General features: G+C 48.3%; 1 protein-coding gene across 3 annotated transcripts in view; it reads left to right on the top strand.

Annotated features, from left to right (window-relative positions):
* The first annotated feature begins 786 nt into the window (after positions 1 to 786).
* The window catches only part of TPD52L2 (TPD52 like 2), a 35,470-nt gene continuing 19,800 nt past the window's right edge, over positions 787 to 16,456 (top strand). Inside the window, exons 1-4 of one of the 3 annotated variants that reach the window (XM_054979712.1) lie at positions 787 to 893; positions 5,600 to 5,736; positions 8,324 to 8,472; positions 12,935 to 12,994. In XM_054979712.1, coding sequence (XP_054835687.1) covers positions 875 to 893; positions 5,600 to 5,736; positions 8,324 to 8,472; positions 12,935 to 12,994 — 365 coding nt within the window. In that variant the 5' untranslated portion in view covers positions 787 to 874. Of the gene's footprint in view, positions 894 to 5,572; positions 5,737 to 8,323; positions 8,473 to 12,934; positions 12,995 to 16,456 lie in introns of all 3 variants that reach the window. The other 2 variants (XM_054979711.1, XM_054979713.1) reach the window with 2 other exon arrangements.

Genomic DNA, 16,456 nt, shown 5'->3' with positions numbered 1-16,456 from the left:
TACTCACATTTAGCCTTGCCAACCTCCTGGTGGTACCTTGAGATCTCCCGAGGCCAGTTTCCATGGAGAAAACAGGGGATTTTTGAGGGTAGACTCAATGGCATGATACTCTGTGAAGTCCCTGTTGAAGTCAACCCCTGTCTTCCCTACGTTCCCCCTCCAAAATCTCCAGGAATTTCCCAACTTGTCGTTTGCAACCCTATTCACACCATCAATGAGCAAAGCTGCCCTTTCGTTGAAGGCCGTGACAGCTTCAAAAATGCCACTAATTAGGGTTGCCAGCTCCGGGTTGGGAAATTCCTGGAGATTTGGGTGTGGAGCCTGGGGAGGGTGGCATTTGGGGAGGGGAGGGACTTCAGCAGGGTATAATGTTTTGATCTGATGTTTTAATGTTTTTATAATGTTTTTATTGTTTTAAGCTGTGGTTGAACCAGCCTGAGCCCGTCTGACGGGCAGGGCGGTCTAGAAATGTGATTAAATAAATAAATAAATAAATAAATAAATAATGCCATAGAGTCCACCCCCAAAGCAGCCATTTCCTTGGGGGGGAAGTGATCCCTGTAGCCTGGAGGTCAGTTGCAATTCTGGAGGATCTCCAATCCCCACCTGGAGGTTGGCAACCTCATTCCCAGAGCCACTCATTGAGCTCCTATTGAGATCCGGAAGCGGCTCGTTGCAAAAGAGCGTCTCGCCCCCTTGGCCTCCGGCGACGACGGCCTCACACCGGAAGTGCCGCGTGTGTACGGAAGCGAGGGGGCGTGGCGCGCCGGCCGTTGATAGGGCGCGCGGGAGGGCGGCGTCTGACGTCACGGCGTTGGAGCTGCCGCCGCCGTCGCCTTCCGTGGCCGCGCAACCGCCCCGGGGCCTGAGCGAGATGGAGAGCGCCAGCCAGGGTAAGGCCCCTCGGCCCGGCCCGGCCCGGCTCGGGGTGGCAGGAACGCGGCCAGCGCCCCTCCGTCTCCCCTTCCCGCCTCTTCCGTTTCCCCGGCGCCTCGCTGAGGCGGCCGACGCGTGTCAGGGCTGCGTCACGTCTGAATGCGGCCCGAGAGGTCACTCCGAAAGGCGGGCCGGCGAGCTTCTGTTTGAGGGGCCGGAGGGAGCGGGCTGGGTTGCCTTGCCAGAGCTGGGGCGCCGAGGGCCAGACCGGGCTGGGCTCGGGGGAACGAATCTGCAGGGCTGGAGGGAGCGTGGGGTTGGGGGGCAGATGCAGGTCGAGGCCGGTGGGAAGGCCCAGGGGCGGCTCCTCTGCTTGGCTTGCAGGCGAGCCCCGTGTCGGTTGTTTGTCTCAGCCAGGATAATAATACGCTGACTTTGTCCACTCCTCTGAGTGGGGCACTAATCTGTCCAGAAGAGCAATAGCAAAGCACACTCTTTTTATTATTATTATTTATTTTATTTTGCATTATTCATAGCCCTCCTTTCTCGCCGAGACTCAAGCTGGATTACCTAATGCGAGCTAGTACAGTCAGTTTCAAGGACGCTTCAATAAACAGTGTAACAGGGCCATGTACGTGCCAAGGCTGAAAACTATCCGGAATCTATCTAGAACTGCTTATGCTAAACCCTTCACTAAACAGTGTAACGTTGTACGTGCCAATTTGCCAAGATTTAAAACTTGCAGGAGTCTAGCAAAATTGAAAAAACGCTAAACAACAGTATAAGCAGTTCTAAGACAGACATATTAAACAAGGGAGAAACTACCTGGTAGGAGCATGCTTAAAGCAACAGGCAGGACATAGTAAAGTACCCATTCCTCTACCGAGGCATCTGTTTGAGACTTATTTCCTTGCAGTAGGGCCTATCTGCATAAAAAGCCCTCTTGAATAATTCAGGTTTGCGTAGTTCACAGGAAGCCAGGAGAGCGGGGTGCTTTCCCGACCGCTTCAGATAGGCGGTTCCATAAGGTGAGGGCCGCCACAGAGAACATGCATTTATGGACAGCTGATGATTTTGCCCATGTGCAGCGTGACAGCTGCAAAAGGCCCTGTTCAGATAAGCGAAGCTGCTGCGGTGGAATATAGGGAGAGAGGCGGTCCCGTAGATATGACGCACCGAGGCCGTGAAGGGCTTTGTGCCTGAAGGCAGGCGAGGGCCCTTGGCACAGTAGCAGGGCGTCTGCTTGGCATGCCGAAGGGTGCAGGTTCAGTCCCTGGAATCTCCAGTTAAAAATGACCGGGGGGCAGGTGAGGGGAAAGATTCCAGAGGGCTGCTGCAGCTGTCATTGAGGGATTTGACTGGGGTGGGAGGGAGGCACCTTCACTCTGAGACTCGGGGACGGGGACGGGGGTATGTGGCCAGGGGGCTGGAAAGATTTGGCTAGGCAGGGAGAGGAAGGCGATGGTGGCCAGGAGTCCTGGGTGAGCTTCCCCTCAAAGGGGAGGGGGAAAAGATTGTGGAGCTGCACATTCCATGGTCAAAAAGCTGGGCAAACAGGAAATAATGTTTGGGTGTGATAAGGCCCCAGGTGTGATGTTAGTGGTGGTGGGGTGGCTGGATTGTGCCTTGGCTCATATCTGTTATCACTTAAGAGTAATAAAAACCAGACTCCTTTGGAGGGGAGTGAGGAGGGCCTTTGCTGGAGTTTTTGTATATTTAGTCTCTTGCATGAACCGAATTGCTTGCCCGAAGAGCCTAATCATCTTAAACTGGCTTTACTGTGACCAAAGCTCTGATATTTCTAGCTGCCCTCGGTTCTTTGCTTTTGGTTTCCTGCAGGGGCCTGTCGCTTATCAACAGAGACTGTGAAAGTCAAAGTTTCTGTTACGCCCCTCCACATGCAAACAAACATTTTAAAGCAGTGATTAATTCCTAATATCTTCTTGTTTCTGTAACATCTGAAACCTCGTGGCTCTTGGAAGCGTGCAGGACTATCAAGGGACTCCTATAGGACTTGTTGGGTCATGGTTATTCACGCGTCTCTCTTGTCCAGTCTGTAGGGTTTTGTGGCACAATAAAACAGAAGTTCTGTGGCACATTATTAAAGACCAACAACATTTATTTTAGCATTGGCTTTTGTCAGTAAAGTCTCGCTTCTTCAGAAGCTTATGGGAAGGAGATTAGAGATGTTTATAACAAAAGCTCAGGAGGAGGAGGGGGAATTTCAGCAGGAAGAGTGCTTGACATGAATTTTCTCGTAAATCTTTCAGGTGTGATTCCTTCTGCACGGGACTGGAACAGATTTTGTTGTTATACGTAATTGAGAATAATTGAGAAACGTCCAAAAGTTCCAAATAAACACAACTAATCAAGGAAGTAGCATGAGAAAAATTAACATTAGTAAAAGGCTACGGTATGATACGTATTAAGAGCTAATATAAAAAGTAGGCCTTGTTGAGCTGTTGGTTATATTAGTGAGTGATGAAATGCGTGTCTCTATTTAGGTCAAAGGGAGAGTTTCTAATCAGCACTTTTCTGTTGTATTGTGTTTTTCCGTCCTTTGTAGAACAGTGAGTTTTCAATCTGCAGCAGTATGCCCCGGAAGAGTAAAGTATTCCCTCACTGGCTTTTGAATATTGCAATTCCTTGTGTCAGCTTTATGTTTATTCACCCTTTCGCATTTCGACCAGCCCAGCTGTCCAGTGTAGAAAGCATTTTCTGCACTTGATGGCAAGTAGAGTAGTCCGTCTTATTAACTCCCACTGTTTCCTGAATGTGTATATATGGGGGCAAAGTTGGCCTCTAGGTCTGTTGCAGGGCTTGGTTCCTGGGTCTGTGTCTGTTGTAATCTTAAGAATCTGTTATAAAAATGTCCAAAACCATCTGAAGAACTGAGCTCTAACTCATGAAAGCTCAGACTGGAATAGTCGGTCTTTAATAAGGTGCGACATGACTTATGTTTTAGTTTGCTGCAATCGACAAACACGACTGCCCCGTGAAATTTTTATGGCAGTCCTGGGGCAGTCTTTTGAGGTGGTAAACAAGGAGAAAGTACTACATCTGTTCCGAACATACATCTCAGTTGCAGTGAGGTCGTGTTCTCTTGGCTTAGTTTATTCATATGCCACATATCTATCCCACTGTTTTCCAAGGAAGCCACAAAGTTGATAACTTGATTATTAGAAATGAACTTTGAAACGGGGGTCGGATCAGGGCCGTAGAGTTTTGGTTATCCTTTCCTCTTATGCCCCTTCCATGAAAACTCTCCACATCCCCCCCAGCTGATATTAGCCTTCCCTACTGGGGCTAATAGGAGCTCAGGTAGAGGGGCAATTTTCTCTCGGGAAGTAATGCGCGGGAAGGGGACTGGCCCCACATTTTGACTCCAGTCTAAATTGAGACACCCCCCCCCAACAGCTCCAGCATCTTGTTTATCAGAGTGCTGCTCTCAGTCTTGAGTACCCCCCGCCCCTTCCAGGCTCTAGCCCACTGCCAACTGTTCTTTTAGTTCATGCTTTGTCAAATTTATCCTATTCCCCCTTTTTCCTTGGCTCTTGCATCTGGATGCATGAAACTGCCTTAGAGAGACTCAGACTGCTGCTATCTCAATGCCAGTGTTGTCTACTCTGCCTGGCAGCTCTCCAGGGTCTCAGGTAAACAGGTTTCACATTGCCTACTACCGGATCCTATTAACTAGAGGGGTTAGGGACTGAACCTGAGACCTTCAGCGTGGGCCTCACCCCTCTTCCCTGTTGACCTTTCCATACACCTTCAGTCTTGGGATGCTGCAGCTATTCTGTTTAATGGAGTTGTGGAAATGGACACTTTTGCACATGTACCCACTAAATGAACGTAACATAATAGAAGTGCATTCAGGTGCACAAGCAGGAGGCTTTCCTCTGCTTGCTTTCTCTCTTTTCCAGTTTTTGTACCTGTCTTCATTGTGTCTTTCTTCTGGCCCGCTTCCAAATTCCAACTGTCCTGTGTCATGCAGCTTCCTTTGTCCCGACAGCCTTCTAGTGTCCCTGGATCCTCCTTTCCTAGACCCAAGTTCAGGAAGCAACCAGGGATGGCCAGAAACTCTTCAGTTTGCAGGAACATTGGGACTGTCTAGCCAGTTGCAGCCACACCACCCATATCCCTTAGCTTGACACATGTAATAAAATGCATCACATGAACAATTTTAACAGGAATGCCTTTTATTTAAAGGCACAGGTGACCAAAAGCATGTGCCTTGGGGAAGGGGGGGGGGCTCACACCTGAAAATGAGCGTGAGGGCGGAAGTCTTGTGTAGTTGTATGTCTGAGAGGCCTGGGGTTGGCCATGGCTCCATTTTGACCATACTTTTGGTGGCAAACCTGAGTTTGCTGCTGCATCATGTGTGAAATGGCTCGGAGTGGCGGAAGAGGTTATCGGTCTAATAGACGCCTCGTTCCCAATTGTATCAGCATTGAGGGGCGCTTAATGGATGGCACCCAGTGAGGCCATTTTCTTAATGTTGCCTGGCAGAAATCTGCTTGCCTGCCTGTGGCTTTTGGTATGCCCATTCGCTGCTTCTTTGAGAGTCTCGGGGTCGGACTTTGTTGCGGTTTCTATTCCCCCTGCCTTCTGTATAAAAAACGCCTGCAAAACTAACACGCTTTGCTGTTTAGCTGCTTATCCTTTTCTCCCCCGTTCTGCTTCTCCTCCGTGACAGATATCAACCTTAACTCTCCCAACAAAGGTCTGCTGTCAGATACGATGACGGATGTGCCTGTGGACAACGCTGGCGGCGCCGCTGCTGCTGCAGCTCAGAGACCGGCTGCCTACAATGGGCTCACTGAAGCTGAGGAAGAGGAGTTAAGAGCCGAGTTAGCCAAGGTAAAGGAACAGGTCTCCCTTTGTGTTCTTCGCACGTGGTACACGAGTCTGTGTAATCCTGCTCCATATGGCTCGAAAGAGTTCTGTACAGCATTGTGATTATAAACCTGGGTTGCCTTAAGACAAAATGAAATAAAGTGAATCAGACGGGGGTAGATTTCCTTCTCTCTACACAAGACAGCTTACACGAGGACACTCGAGTGTAGGGAGGCGCAATGTTAGCCGGGAAGGATAGTTTAAAAAGACAGAGCCCAAGGCTCTGTCAATTTCACCTCTCTACCTGAGCTGGCAGACATTGCTCCTCAGAGGGTTTGTTAATTTCATCTTCGCCTCCCAGAAGGGGAGGTGAAATTGACAGAGCTTTGGGGGCGGTGAAGATGAAATTACCAAACTGCCTGAGGAGCATCCTGCAGAGAGGTGAAATTGACAGAACCTTGGGATCCATCTTTTTAAACTACGCTTCCCGGCTGACATTGTGTCTCCCTACACTTGAACATCCCTTGTGTAGAGAGACTCTTGGATAACACATTTCCTGGGAATTGTACACTGACGTCGCTGCCCACCCGAAACTATTTCCTAGGAAACCAAATATTTATTATATGTTGAGCTCCTTTCCTCCCTTTTTCTGTCCTCACAGCAAGAACCAGGGCCCTATTGGTTCTTCTAGATCTTTTCGGCACTGTCGACCATGCCAGCCTCATGGACAGTCCAGCTGGGATGGAACTAGGGGGTGGTGCCTTTCGGTGGCTGTGGTCTTCTCTGTCTTGTTCTAGGAGATAGTGTTGGGAGGCTACTGTTCTGCCTTCTGGCCTGTGGGATTCCATCTTGTTCCCATGAGATTCATGGGAACTGCTCAAAGAAGATATCCAGACCTTTGACACACATCAATATGGCAACGAGATATAATTCTTTCTCTCCATTCTATCTAATTCCCGGGAATTGGTGGGAGCCGTTGGTGGCTGAAGGTTTGAAGGGTGGGATGTGGGAAATGCAAAACACAGTGGAAGTACCATTGGCTGGAGGCAGAGCTGACCTTGGCTTCAGCTCATACCCTGTCCTGGATGGGGTTGCACTCACCCTGAAGAGGGCTGCATCCTGCCCCACTACTGGAAAACATAGTAGCATGCAGGACTGTCCAGTGGTGACCCTTGCCGACTGAATCTGACTCACTAACTGTGGCCATTCATGGAAGAGACGGATTTGGTTGTGATCATGCATATCTTGGTAACTTCTGGTTGGGTTACTGCAATATGCATTACCTGAGGTTCCATTTGCATAATGTCTGGAGACTTCAGATGGTTCAAAATGCTGCTGCTGAGATTCTAAGTAGGGCCCAGGGTAAGAAGTAGACAGCAACAGTACATGCCAGTAGAACTAGCTGATGTTTGCAGTCCCATTTATTATGACGGTATAGACCTTTTGAACGCCTGGGATAGAGGCGAGCGGCTGTAACTTCCAAGCTTGGGCGCTCCCTGCCCCAGGACTGGAAAACCTATTTCCTTCCGCCAGTCCTGTGGCGACAAGTTATGTTTTCATGACATGATATTTGATTTATTCTTCTACTCCAGATTTGCTGCTGTTCTGTGGCTTAATGCTTCTTTGTTGCTGTTCACATGAGAGGTTGTCCTTGTGCTGCCGCAAGCTGTGTTTTTGCTGTTTGCAGGATTTTAGTTTGCTGTTTGCGGGAGTCATTCAGTGTCTGAACATGTAAATTGTCTTTGAATGCTATCTTAGTAGGAAGGTGGGCTTGAAATTTTCTAAATAAACTGCCCTGACTGATCTGGATGCACTCAGGAGTTCCTGGTGAAAATCATAGCTGAGCAGTTATTTGAACTTTGAGCTCTGTTTTGTTTTATTTTATCAAATTTATACCCCGCCCTCCCCCAAACGGGCTCAGGGTGGCTAACATATTATTCATTAAAAACCTTACGCATATCTAAAAGCATATAAAAGCTATACAAAAAAACTGGCGCCATACACAATTCAGGCTCTGATAAGTATATAAAAAACCATGTATGTTGCTGTGGCACAGCAGGCCCAGGGCAGCCGCCAGCGAAGCACTGGACGTGGCAGTCGGGGAAGGAGACAGTTTGCTGGCCCTCGACCAGAGGCCCGGCTGAACATCTCCGCTTTGCAAGCCCTGCAGAACTGTAACAAGTCCCGCAGGGCCTGAATCTCAATCGGGAGTGCGTTCCGGAGCCAGGGCCAAAAAGGCCCTGGCCCTGGTCGAGGCCAGGCAAAACGTCCCACAGGCTGGGGACCACCAGGAGCTGCTTATCTGCAGAGCAGGGGGCCCTGCAGGGGACATAGCGGGAGAAGCAGTCCCACAGGTACGTAGATGTGCGTCCTTTGCCAGAATCACAGCAGATGCTCAATAGTCCAGTCTTCTGTCTTCTGCCCACTTCCGTTTCAGTGTCAAACATTTAAGGAGGTCATAATTCATAAATTTAAATGCCTTGCGGCTCTTAGGTCATATACGTGGTTAAATATTGTAAGTTGCTGCTTCTGGGATAGTGGGATACTGCTGCGTATCTTCCAAATGCATCCCTTTCCTGCTTGCATCTAACCCAAAGTACTTCTCTTGTAGGTGGAAGAAGAGATTGGCACCCTACGCCAGGTGCTGGCCGCCAAAGAGAGACACTGCGGAGAGCTGAAGAGAAAACTGGGATTGACCCCCTTGGATGGGCTGAAGCAAAATCTCTCAAAGAGCTGGCAGGATGTCCAAGGCTCCAATGCGTAGGTGTTTGCTGTGCGGCAGTTTCGGCTTACCTGAGGCTTGTTCTGACAAAGAGAAACAGTAAACTTTGTTCCCCCCCCCTCCTCCAAAAGAGAGGTGTGGGGTGATATCTTGTGTCTGGTACATACCCCAGCCAGGCAACACGATCCTGAAAATTCCCTTGCTCTTGGCTTGGAAACTGCCACTCGTGGGCGCTTTGCTCACTGGGACAGGCTTCGCTTGTGTGCAAAGAGCTGGTTTTTCTGGATTGCAGGCAGTGGCACTGACATTCTGAGAGACTGAATGAAAAGTAGTGCGCACCTTTTAAAAAAATCAACCTAGACTGCTCTGCTTTCCCTCTCAACAGATATAACTGGAAATTGGCTTTGCCGTCTGCATTCCACTCAGCAGCTTGATTTATTTCATATTTATACCGGCACTACTGGCCCACAGGCAGGGTGTAAGTTTAAATCTACAAATTTAATGGGAAAGCCAAGGGTGATGTGTATTGAAAATGTAAACTCAGTGCTGTTTCATTGTCTCCAACAGAGATGTGGCCCAGATCTGCCCCCCCCTCACTCCCAGCTGCTATTGCTCAATCAGCACTTTATTTTCTCGGTCCCTACCTTTAAAACCCTTTTTCGAAAGTGTATTTGACCCCCAGGTTTTTGTTCCGAGCTATGTGAAAAACTCCGAGAAACTTGGAGAGTGGAATGAAAAACCGATACAGTCTGACCTGTGAGTTCCTCTCCCAGCATCTGAGCGCTGTCTTCGCTGCTCTTGCTCTGTCCTCCAGTTTGTTCTGCCTCCTTCATTTTGGGCCTGGAGGACGCTGCCTGTGTGCTTGAGATGCAAAGGAAAAGCCACTTCCTTGCTTGTTGGGGTCAGCATAACGTTAAACTCCGGGCTGCGTTCGAGGCGAAGCACATTGCGCTGGCTTCCTTGTTGGCTTCCTGTGTTCTGGAAGGGAAAATTCCAATCAGTTACCAGACCTCTTAGGGGCAAAAAAACAAGTATCTTTTCTGTTAATTTATCTAGCACTCCGTGTATATGTGGTGCTGCAGAGCATAGTACAAGCATGGAGGCCTGTTCCTTCCTCAAGAGGCTTACAATTGAAGTGGACACTCTCAAGGGAAAGGCACATGGGCTGTGCAGTGTACTTAAGCTTCGGGCTGGAACTGTGCATTCTGCCACTGCTGTGTGTATTAAAACCTTGGCTTGGTTACTTCTTCTCTTCTGTGAAGCTGCACTATGGCAGCTAATGTGTAATGGCAGAGAAAGTGCAAAGGAAGAGCTGCTTAATTTTTCTCCAGGTGCTTCACCCCCCCTACCCCCCCACCCCACACACACACAAGCTGAGGTTCCAGGTACCTTGCAAACATGTGCTTTGGACTCTAGCTTTGGGAGAACAGTTGAGAGCCCCGCCTCCTCCTTCCCCACTGCACAGCTCTCTTTCCTGGTGTGGTGGTGGAGAGTGCCATCAAGTCATCGCTGACTTATGGCGACCCCTGTTGGGGTTTTCAAGGCAAGAGGCTAACACAGGTGGTTCCCCATGGCCTGCTTCTGCAGCTCTGGTCTTTGCTGGAGGTCTCCCATCCAATTCCTAACCAAGGCCCAACCCTGCTTAGCTTCTGAGATCGGACAGTATCTTTCCTGGTATCACTATGCAAAAAGTGACGTAGCAAGCAGGGGCTTCTCTACCACAGAATGTGTAGTTCTGGTACCTGGAAGAGTGAATTTGGACCACCCAGGTGTTTGGGGAAGGTGTACCAAGCGTAAGGGGCAGCCAGAGAGAGTGGAGGGAGGTGCTTTGAAAGCAGCAAACCTTAAAACGGTTGGCCATGCAGCTCAGTCCTGTCTGAATACGCTCCAATATGCCCACTGAGTTTAGTGAGACTTAATGTTTCGGGAAGTTTTCCTAGGGTGGTATTCTTTTGAGCTTTAATTCTAAGACGAGAGTGAGCACTTGAAGGCCTCTGCAGTTACCCCTCCAGATTGTGATCCTTACAGAGCAACTGTGATGTGCACAGAGGAACATGTGTGTGCCTGTTTGGGTGTGTAAGAGCCTCCCTGGGGGCCTGCATGAATTTATAATCAGTTTAAAAAACTATTTGCGATCACATTTCTCTCTCTAATGGTATAAAGCCATGAGGCAACATGAGACTTACTTAAACAATTAGCTATCTGTTTATGAACATAGAGATGGTGCTTGCCTTAAATGCTAGAAAGAATTAAAAGGCCAAATAATCTTGAGCTGTTTCCATTGGGTGTTGGAGGCTGCAGTGCCGTTAGGGTTACACTGTACTAATAACCTGTTGCTACAGTCTTAGCATGACCTTGTTAGGAGCCCACAGTCTCCATATCTCATTTCTTCAGATGCAGCTGTGCAGCTAATCAGAAGCAGTGGGCAGGCAAACACACACCCTCTTCTGCCTTTTAAGCTTTCCAGTTGAAGCGTTTCCACCGAGGGTTTCATAGAGTTGGAAGGGGCCATAGAGACCATCTAGTCCAACCCCCTGCCCAGTGCAGGATCAGCCTAAAGCATCTCTGACAAATATTCATCCAGCCTCTTCTTGAAAACTGCCAGTGAAGGGGAGCTCACCACCTCCCTAGGCAGCTGATTCCACTTTTGAACTACTCTGACCGTGACAAAGTTCTTCCTAATATCCAGCTGGTACCTTTGTGCATGTAATTTAAGCCCATTGCTTCAGGTCCTACCCTCTGCTGCCAACTGGAACAGCTCCTTGCCCTCCTCCAAATGACAGCCTTTCAAATATTTAAAGAGAGCGATTGTGTGCCCCGTTCAACCTCCTCTTCTCCAAACTTAAACATTCTCAAGGCCCTCAGCCTTTCCTCGTAGGGCTCAGTCTCCAGACCCCTGATCATTCTTGTCGCTCTTCTCTGCACCCTCTCGATTTTGTCCACATCCTTTTTGCAGTGAGGCCTCCAGAACTGCACACAATACTCCAGGTGTGGCCTGACCAAGGCAGTATAGAGAGGGACTATGACCTCCTGCGATCTCCTTATCATAGAGTTGGAAGGGGCCATGCAGACCATCTAGTCCAACCCCCTGCCCAGTGCAGGATCAGCCTAAAGCATCTCTGACAAGTATTCATCCAGCCTCTTCTTGAAAACTGCCAGTGAAGGGGAGCTCACCACCTCCCTAGGCAGCTGATTCCACTTTTGAACTACTCTGACCGTGAAAAAGTTCTTCCTAATATCCAGTCGGTACCTTTGTGCATGTAATTTAAGCCCATTGCTTCGTGCCCTACCCTCTGCTGCCAACTGAAACACCTCTTTGCCCTCCTCCAAATGACAGCCTTTCAGATATTTAAAGAGAGCGATCGTGTGCCCCCTTCAACCTCCTCTTCTCCAAACTAAACATTCTCAAGGCCCTCAGCCTTTCCTCGTAGGGCTCGGTCTCCAGACCCCTGATCATCCTCATCGCTCTCCTCTGCACCCCCGTATAAACGTACATTAAAGAGCAGGAGGTGTCCCCTTGATGCTTGCTCACCCCTCGTTAAGCAAATGTACCTGGGTCACGTTCTTCTCTGGGTCACGTTTAAGGAAAACCGGTGCTGTGGGTTTCAGTAGAAACTAGGAGTGTACAACACCAATCAGCAGTATTGCATGTGTAGCACTATTGCATGCCTTCCATTACTCCATGGAAGGAGTACAGTCATTTAAAAATGTGTGTGTTAAAAGGGCACTAATGAGCACTGAGCTGTGTAAAGATAGCTTCCAGTGGGTAGCTGTGTTGGTCTGCAGTAGAAGCGTGAGTGTCGAGTCCAGTAGCACCTTTAAAGACCCGCAAGATTTCCAGGGTATAAGCTTTTAAAGTAAAAGTTTCCTTTTGTCAGATAACTTTACTCTTGAAAGCTTAAACTCTGGAAATCTTGTACGTCTTTAAGGTGCTACTTGACTGAAAGCTTGCTATGAATTTCATAAAGATAATTTGCAGCACCTGGACGAAAGCAAAAACTTAAAAGGACAACCCAATTTATGGGGGAGGGACAAGACTGGCTAAAACAAAGAATTCATTGGTAAGTACAGGCATCATTAAGCAAACATCCTAAAAAGAAGGGGAGGGGGCTCATGCAGTCTGGGAGAGGAATGCAGCAGCTGCTATTCTGATGTACCTTTTGTTCTTTAGGGTTTATCTTCTGATTCTGGTAGACTGAAACACACAAGTCTTTGGTGATGAGGGCATCTCCCCGCCCCCATATGACTGTATTGGAAAGGTTGAGCATGCTCGAAAAATAAAGGTCTGGGAAGGGTCCCCGAGTAAACTGGAACAAAGTTTCCTGAGTTTCATTGTGATTTCACTGATGGAACTTCTGGTCCGGAAGGAACCTGGGCTTTAACGTTCCATATCCACTACCTAGAAAATACGTGGCAGTGGTACCTTTAGCCTTACATGTGATTTGGAGCGCTGTGGGAGAAAGGTGTCGGCCCCTTCTCTAATCTCCCTTGTATTTGTAGATATGTTTCGGCCAGCAGCACACTGGAGGACTGGAATGAGAAATTAACCCAATCAGAAGCGTGAGTGTCTTAACCTCTAGCATAAAGCACCACTTCCTATAATAGTAAGCTACCACTAACGGTCCCTTCCCTGCACTAACCAACTCCCTGCTTCGTCCCATCCTGTCAATCCCGCTTGTTTGATGAAAAGCAGTTGTAGAGAAAGATAGCACTAGCTGACAAGTAGCGGGGTGCTGAAGCGTCCTTTAAGTTGTGAATTTCTTAGCGGCATTTGCTATGTCCCATATGGAAATAAGCTGGTTCCCCTGTTCCCGGGGCTTCTTTTGATAGGCTTTGAGTAGGATTCCACAAGCTAAACCCAACAGATAAGTTACGGGCAGGGCTGTGTCCATGTTATGATTATGCGAGATGGCAGAAAAGCACAGAATGTAGCAGTTGGTGGGAAATTCGGCTTCCGATGCAACTTGGTTTTCATTTTCTTAGAAGTTTTGTTCCCGGCCCTTGTGATTTCTGAAAATACGCACAAGAGCGGCTTCTAAGGCTTCTGAAGGCAGAGGGTTAACTGCATTGTACATGCAGTGGCTTGGGCAAGGGGAGGGGGGGGATGACTTGAGTGCCTGCCCCTCCTTGGTCTAACAAACCAGAGTAGATTAATATACAAAAGAACGAAGCGTGGCAATGCAAAGCAAGCTTGTGTTGAATTTGTATAGTTGTGCACATTGTAGAATATATTTTTGGGGATTGCAGAAATTTAACCTTTTTTTTTTAGTGCGTTACAACCCTGGATACAGGTGGGTAGGTACAGACTGAACTGCCTTTATTTCCTTAAATCCCATAGTGATTAGCGATAAATCCTTACGGGACGTTCCAAGCACTGCTGCCTCTATTGCTGGGTGAACAAATGAGTGTGTGTTTGGAGGAGGGGGGCCCAAATTCAGTGAAGAAGCAAAGATGCCCCAAAGTGTGCTGAGATGTTCACGTTATTTGCAATGTTGAAAAGAGTCCAGTAGCACCTTTAAGACTAACCAACTTTGCTGTAGCATAAGCTTTCGAGAATCACAGTTCTCTTCATCAGATGCGTGGAGGGTAAGAAGAAACTGGTCAGATCTACTCCCCCCCCTCTCTCCACCTATATATCTGACCAGTTTCTTCTTACCCTCCACGCATCTGATGAAGAGAACAGTGATTCTCGAAAGCTTATGCTACAGTAAAGTTGGTTAGTCTTAAAGGTGCTACTGGACTCTTCAATTTTGCTACTACAGACTAACATGGCTAACTCCTCTGGATTATTTGCAATGTAGTATGTATGAAAGAAAACCAAAACGGCACTAACCATGTATAGATTTCGCATATATTCACTTAGCTTATAAGATTGAAATCCCATTGCTGTGTGCATATGCTGGTAAATTCAGTTCAAACCAGCTGTGACAAATATACCACCTACTATTCTGGGGAGCACCAACTGCCAGTTTAGTGTAGTGGTTAAGAGCGCGGGACTCTAATCTGGAGAGCCAGGTTTGATTCCTCGCTCCTCCGCTTGAAGCCAGCTGGGTGACCTTGAGTCAGTCACAGCTCTCTCAGAGCTCTCTGAGCCCCACCCACCCCCCAGGGTAATTGTCGTGAGGATAATAATAACACACGTTATAAACCGCTCTGAGTGGGTGTTAAGTTGTCCTGAAGGGCGGTATATAAATCGAATGTTGTTATTATTATCTTGTTAATTCAGGAGGACTCCTGGTTGAGAATTAATTCTCTCAGTGATCAGGATCGTCTCTTGGAGTTTAATGGTCCTTGGTGCTCCCTGCTGAGACTTTGGGAGCCAGCAGTTACAACGGCTTAGCTGTACTTGCCTCTCTTTACTCACGTGCAGGTGTCTGGCTTTCTTCTGCCAGAAGCAGAGCCTGAACGTGCCTCACTTAAAGGATCTGAGGCCAGTGGCACCTCAGAGACCGACAAGATTTCCCCAGTGCGGTCTCTTAAGGTGCCGCTGGACTCAAATCCTGCTGTTCTACTGCAGACAAGCCTGGCTGCCGACCTGAAACTGCCTCAGTTGAGTGAGTGTTGGGGAAGAGAAAGCCTTGCTCTCTTTGTGTCCCATTCAGTTCAGAGGGATCGGCGCAGGAGGAGAGCCCAGAGTGTTGTGCCTTGAAACTGCATAGTCAGAGCTGTGCCAGTTTTGGAGCGGCAGTGGCTCAGCGGCAGAGTATCTGCTTGGAACCCTGGGGCTTCTGCATACAACTCCAGGCATCTCCCATTAAAAGAATTGGGTAATAGGTGGAAGGGACGGAGCTCTGCCGGAGACCCCGGGGAGCTGCTGCCGGTCAGAGCAGACAACGCTGGCCCTGATGGACCAAGGGTCTGATTCGGGATAAGACGTGCCTTGTGTTCAGCGGGTTGGAGTAATTCCTGACAGGTGTTACTTAAAGCTGCCAGACTTAACTAGGCTCTCTTTCTTGCTCCTGTGCCACAATAAGCAACTCTGGATTTATAGTACTTGCCACTAGAAGTACAGGCAAGTAGAATTTGGGGACAGCATGGCCGTTTTGCTAGCATTTACTGAGATCTTCACAGATTGTTAAATTCGTACTCTCATTGAAATACCAGCTGCCTGTCTTCTTGTGGTTCAGACTCTAGAGGAAGGGATGCTCTGGTTAAAACTTGTAAGAATGGTAAGGTTTGCTACTTTCACTGCTCAGTCAATTGGCCTTTTCATCCCTTGCTGTTCCTTAGAGTGCACAAGCTTTTGTAGGTGGGTGTCTCCTTCCAAAGCCGGAAGTTTTGCACTCGTTTGTTGCCTGAGAACTATAGCAGGAAATCAGTTTAGCTGCACTTGTTAGGGCCACCCTGGAAACCCGCTAGAGCTGTTGGATGACTCTAACCCTGACATGCTCATCCATTTCCATGTAACTTTGCATGAGGGGTTGAAGCTTTAGTGAATGCAAGTGCCCTGTGGTCAGAAGTGCTGGCTGTGTGTTTGTGAGAGTGAGAATTCTGCGGGGCAAACTCAAGACCCCATTACATGGTATAGTGAGGATGCTACGGTAGCACAGCACAGCACACGAGAGCTGCTGTAGCACCGTGGTTAAGTGGTTCGGCTGCGAATCAGCACTCTGCTGGTTCGACTCCCACTCCTGCCATGAGCTCAGTAGGTGGCCTTGGGGAAGCCCCTCCTCTCAGCCCCAGCTCCCCAGCTGTATTGTGGGGATAATAACAACACTAACTTGTTCACCGCTCTGGGTGAGGCACTCATCTGTCTAGAAGAGCGGTATATAAGCACAGTTGTTATTGTTTTGATTTGATTTATAGTCTGCTTTTCCTACAAGAGGGCTCAGAGTGGATTAACACCATATAAATACATATAATAAAAACATGTAATAAAACACTGGTAGCAATCATACAAAGACTGTAATAAAAACATCCTAAAAGACCCCACATTGCATCCTGCTGTTATGGTTAGAGGAGGGGATCTGGGAGACTCAGGTTCGAATCTCCCTCTTCCATGGAAGCTGGCTGGGCCACCTT

This window comes from Eublepharis macularius, chromosome 5, assembly GCF_028583425.1.
Source record: "Eublepharis macularius isolate TG4126 chromosome 5, MPM_Emac_v1.0, whole genome shotgun sequence".
NCBI lineage: Eukaryota > Metazoa > Chordata > Lepidosauria > Squamata > Eublepharidae > Eublepharis > Eublepharis macularius.
Note: the sequence above shows the minus strand (reverse complement) of the source record. Positions and strands in the feature narration are given on the sequence as shown.